General features: G+C 30.5%; 1 protein-coding gene across 1 annotated transcript; it reads left to right on the top strand.

Moving 5' to 3' along the window:
* The first annotated feature begins 639 nt into the window (after window positions 1-639).
* LOC115707484 (pentatricopeptide repeat-containing protein At4g21705, mitochondrial) lies at window positions 640-3,801 on the top strand. Its single transcript, XM_030635463.2, has 2 exons — window positions 640-1,037; window positions 2,211-3,801. Exons 1-2 carry the CDS (start codon window positions 753-755, stop codon window positions 3,444-3,446), a joined length of 1,521 nt encoding a protein of 506 aa, XP_030491323.2. The 5' UTR covers window positions 640-752; the 3' UTR covers window positions 3,447-3,801.
* The last annotated feature ends 2,199 nt before the right edge of the window (window positions 3,802-6,000 follow it).

Raw genomic sequence — 6,000 nt, 5'->3', positions numbered from 1 at the left:
CCCTAGTTGGGCTGGGCCTGCTCATCAAAGGCTTCAGTCAACTAGAAAAGCCCACACTTCTGCTTCACCTAGACTTTACTCACAGATGCTAAGCCCATTAACAATTGATCACCAACAACATGGGCTAACACAGCAAAGAACTATCCAATCAACCCAAGTTTTAATAAAACCAATAAAATTTAATGTAAGCCCAAATAAAAGTCTAACACGTCACACATCTATTAATAAAATTAGACGAATTAATGTTCTTAAATTCAACCATTTGAATAATTTTAAAATCACGATTTAATATTATCAAAATTATTGGAGTAAAAATTATAATTAACTTTTTTTTTCGAACAAAGGATTAAAATTAGCTGAATTTGCTTATAAATTTAATTATGTATTTTAGAAAAATTCAAGCCCTTATGAGTATTATTTTTTTCTTACTTTCTTTTTGTAATTTCTTTTAATATGCTTAAAATTGGGTAAAACAATTGATCTTTCTTTTTTGTCAATTTTATATGGTTCGTTCCACAGCGGATTTTTGTGTTTGCTACCGTTATTGTCGTTACCTGCAAATGTTGTCGTTTGTTTATTTTTCACGCTCACTGACGTCACCCATGTAATATGGGCCGTTCGATTAGAATAATCTCGCTTTGTGTGTCAAAAAAAGATGTTCTAATTTCTTCAACTTCAGTCTTCACTCTAAGTCTAAACTTCAGAGAGCTTAAACCCTTGTCAATGCCTGATATCATATAATCGTTCAGTCCATGGCGTCATTGGTCTTCACAATCATCAAAAGGTACGGAAGCATTACAGTAAACAGAATTTCTTTGAGATCATTTTGCACTGAAAGTCTCTCTGTCAGCGGCACTGGCATTAGAAGAAATAGAAAAAATCTATTCTCGAGAATCAGCCCCTTGGGGCTGCCTTCCATCAGTGTCGTCCCTACTCTTGAGCAGTGGGTCGAAGAAGGCAGGACTATCCATCAGAATGACCTTCGCTTCATACTACGAGAGCTTCGCAACCGCAGGCGATACAATCAGGCCCTTGAGGTCAGTGATTTTTTTTTCCCGACGATTTTGTTTGATTGCTCAGAAAGTAAAAGAGAAAAATATAGAATAAAAAGATAATCAGGCTCTAACTTATATTATGTATTTGGTTGTGGGTTTGTTGCCATTTCTTTAAATTTGGCTATTTCAGCTGATTTTTCTTCTTTTAAATACCTTTGTCACTTGGTTTGGCTGATGAGTACTTGTTCACTTAAAAACAAATTAAGTTTTGTTTGAAAAAATATATTTTGGAGCTTCTCTGTTCAACTTTGTCTAATAGTAATAAGATTAGAGCTGTTATTTGAATCCTTGGGGCAGCTATCATTTTGTCCTCTTCTGATCATTATATTTGAGAGTATTAGTTTAAATAATAGGCTTGATCTTTGGAAACAAAATGGTAGTCTTTATTTACTTCGTCTATAGAACTCTAGAATTCTTTTTGGAGTAAAATGGTAACTAAAATGGTAACACAGTTTATGTCTCCAAGCTCAGTTATTATCCACCAAATGTTTTGGATGGAACATATGCATTAGTTACTTACATTAGTTTTGTCTAGAAGGTTGATCTGAAAGAAAGCCACACATTGCTTTTTATAGTTTCATACTTCCATAACATAAGAATCTTAAAATAAGTACTGTGGATGTTACCAAAAAAATTGTTAATGGCATCACCAGCTCATATTCAGGAGGAGAAACACATACATTGCTTTTTATAGCTTCATACTTTGATCGCTTTGAAATCTTAACACAAGTAATTTTGGATGTCACCAAAATAAATGACTTGCTTGCATCAACAGCGCATACTCAGGAAGGGAGTTAGGGTTTTGTTGTACCAGCAGAGTGCATTATTTATTTCACTTACGTGTTCGGGAATGGCTTTGAATCGAAATCAGTGCTGTTTATAATCACGATCTATATTTTACTAATTTTAACTATGCATGCCATGCCATAAACAAAGCAGTATAGAGTAAACTTTTGCTAGTTCAAAAGGTTGAAGCATCTTGAATGGCCTCACTCCCTTACCTAATACTATCTATGTCTGTTTGTTGAATTTGGGTCCCCTTTTCCATTGGGACTATTTCATTAGTTCTTGGCACTACGCTTTTCAAGATCTTGCTCATGGAAATTGTCAATTTATATTTCACTATCTTTTGTTTATGTTGCTTGATTATTGCAGGTGTCTGAATGGATGAGTAGCAGGGAACTCAGCCCATTTGCACCATCTGACTATGCTGTACAGTTAGATCTGATTGGTAAAGTTCGTGGTCTGGATTCTGCTGAGAGTTACTTTAATAGCCTAAGTGATCAAGTCAAAGTTGACAAACTATATGGTGCTCTTTTGAATTGTTATGTAAGAGAAGGCATGATTGATAAATCTCTCTCACATATGAAGAAGATGAAAGAGCTGGGCTTTGCTTCCTCTCCTCTTAGTTACAATGACATTATGTGCCTCTATTTACGCACAGGTGAACTCGAAAAAGTCCCTGATGTGATGTCTGAGATGGAGAAGGATGGTGTTAAACCTGACATATTTAGCTATAGAGTTTGTATGAACTCTTATTGGTTGAGATCCGATCTAAATAGCATGGAGAAAGTTTTTGAAGAAATGAAGAAGCAACCTCACATCTCACTTGACTGGACTACTTATGCTATGGTGGCCAATTTCTATATAAAAGCTGGTGACCGTGATAAAGCATTGTTTTCCCTTATGAAATGTGAAGAACTGGTTGATAAAGATGCTCTTGGCTACAACCATCTGATTTCACTTTATGCCAGTCTTGGTAATAAAGAACAGATGATGAGATTGTGGGGGCTTCAAAAAGCCAAGTGTAAGAACCAAATCAATAGGGACTATAGAACCATGATCAGTTTGCTTGTGAAGCTTGGGGAATTTGAAGAAGCTGAAGTTTTGCTAAAGACGTGGGAGTCATCTCAACAATTTTATGATTTCCGAGTCCCGAATATCCTCATCCTTGGATATTGTAATAAAGGATTGATTGAAAAAGCAGAGGCAATGCTTCATGAAATTATTGAGAAAGGAAGAACTCCAACTCCGAATAGCTGGGCCATCATTGCAGCAGCATATTTGGATAGGCAGAACATGGAAACAGCTTTTGAATGCATGAAGAAAGCATTGGCAGTGCAAGCAGAAAATAAATTATGGAGGCCCAAACCTCAAGTGATTTCAAAGCTTTTGGAATGGCTTGCAGATAAAGGAGATGTTGAAGAAGTAAAAGCTTTTGTGATCTCACTGAAAACTGTAATTCCAGTTAATAGATTGATGTACCATGCTTTGATCAAGGCACATTTAAATGTTGGTAAAGAAGTGGATTGGATTTTGAAGAGTATGAAAACAGATAACATAGAAGTGAATGAGGAAACAGAGGAAATCCTAAACTCAAGCCAAAAGTAAAACTGTTATGGTGGCATGAGAAGCTGTGTTGAGCTTTCATGTGTTTTATGATTTTCACTTCAGTTCGTCATCATCAAGAGGAGATAGACGATGCTCCGTATGCGCTTAATTTTGGAGCAGAAGAACTGGAAAGTACAATTTAAATCTTTCCATTGAGGATTTTATACGGAAAATACTTGAGAAAGCTTTGGAAATTCACTACTGCAACTCTATTTTGTAATAGGAGGGACCTGAAATACATGGCCTGAAGTAAAGTCTGATTTTTCTTTTTGTTAATTTTAATAATAATATTTAAGTGAGTTTTCTGAACCAAATATCATAATATAATTAAATACCGATGATTCGTTGTGAAAGACTTATTACACTGTACAAGTTAACAATAACTTTGATTAAACGAGGGAAGAGGCTATATTACTACTTTAATGAATGACAATGTCAAGACAAATGTTAATGTAAATAAATAATAGGGTAAATGTTATTTTGGAGTTTTGCAAAAGTTATTGATATAATTTTTTATTTTGTTAAATGATAAATTAGATTTTGTATTTTTTAAAATTGTACAAATAATACCATGAACTGATTTTTTTGTCAAAATAAGAATTAATAAGAACTCAATTTTTAACTAGGTACATTTTTTTGCATCTGTTCGAGCTAAAAGTTATTTTCAAGTTAGTTATATTTAAAAAAAAAAATTATCGAAAATTGAGTTCAGATTATTATTTTAAATCATTTTAAAAAATATAAAATTCAATTTATCATTTTATAAAATAGAAGCTTCAAAATGATATTAACTCTAAACGATATCTTTAATTTATAATATGTATTTTGGCTGATGTAAGAATTTAGTTTTTATATTCCAATAACTTATTCATCAAAATATATTTATATATATGGGTGCACTCTTAATGGGTATTATCTATGAATGGGTAATATTAGAAAATTTTGAATTTTTAGAATTAATTTTTCTATTTAATTAGAAAAATTTCTCATTTTTACATTATATGGGTTGCGATTGTTCCATCAGCTGAAAAAAATTAATGAAAAAGAAATTTTTCGACAAAAAAAAAATGATAAAAAAAATTGAGTTTAACTTAAATATTTTCATATAAATATATTTTTGATATAGTGTAAAAAGAGGTATTTTTTTAATATTTTTTTAAATTAAGCATAGAAATTCAAAATTTTCTTTTATTATTCGCTATCGGACCAAAATCTAATGGTTTAATATTTTTAAAATTAATATTCATAGTTAAATTTGTTTAGTAGCCAACAATGCGTAATACGCATTAAGAAGTAATAACTTCATCGAGCAAAAAGATAATGATGCATGAGAAATGCATAACCAAAAAGTTGTAGAGCATTGCTACGAGTTAGCATGGTACCTAGCATCTTAGCATCTTTATGATATTAAAATAAATAAAATTCGATATTAAAATTATACTAGTAGTGATATGATATTTTTATAAATGTGACAGTCATAGTCCCATGATTCGCAAGGAAAAAAATCAGGAGATGTGCAATCCCAAATTGCTTGAGGAAGGTTAAGTGTGATGACACTCAAACTATGTAGGTATGAGACTATACAATTGAAGAAAGCTTAAATCGGTACTAGCTATATCAACAAGGAGTATTCTTATTTTCTGGTAGCCATCACAAAAGAACTTTACAGTTAAACACTCGTGTTGGTCTATAGGGAAAGATGTACCTTATTTTTTGATAGTAATTTCAGAATAAATGACCTCTTGAGAAATTTTTTAAAAAACGTATCAATAACAATAAAGCATGCTGAAAATACTCGTATAGGCACCATAAATATTTTTAGCATTTCTCAAAACTATGAAAGGTAAACATAAACAATAAAGTTGTAAAAACTAAAAGGGATCATTTCACAAATGCACAAAAATAACAAAAAAAAAATACAAAAATACGGTTTCACGTAATTTTAAATATTTTTACGATTTTTTTTTTATTTTATTTACATAAAATACGGTATTTTTATGTTAAAATTTTGTTCATTTGTTGTTAATTTTTTGTTATCTGTATGTTATTTTAATGTTATTTTCATGTTACTTTTATGTTATTTTCTTGTTGATTTTATGTTGTTTTCATGTTATTTTTTGGAAAACCGTAAAAATATAAAAAAAAAAATTATTTGAACGTAAAAATATAAATATTTTAGAGTGCCTTATGTAATTATTCCAAACTAAAATATCTTAGGGCTATTTACAAAAATATGGGAAAATAAAGATAAGTTTTGATATATATGGCATAAAAACTTAATTACACTAAATATGACATTTTTTTAAAAAACTTACAAATATGGGAAAAAGTCTTGAGGAATGCCATAAAAAACTTTAAATTTGTGTTTCTTTTTATTTATTTTTTCTTTTTTAAAAAAATAAAATACTAAAATAAATAAAAAATGATCTCAACTATAGATATTATTTTTTTTTTACAGAAATTTAACTTGTTTTTTTTTTATTTAAACTACTATTTTTTTTCTTTGTTTTTTTATTAAAAACTAATTATTTCATTAAAAGCAGCAGAAAAAAAA

The sequence above is a fragment of the Cannabis sativa genome, chromosome 1 (genome assembly GCF_029168945.1).
Source record: "Cannabis sativa cultivar Pink pepper isolate KNU-18-1 chromosome 1, ASM2916894v1, whole genome shotgun sequence".
Taxonomy (NCBI): Eukaryota; Viridiplantae; Streptophyta; class Magnoliopsida; order Rosales; family Cannabaceae; genus Cannabis; species Cannabis sativa.
This window is presented reverse-complemented; position numbering and strand designations above follow the sequence as displayed.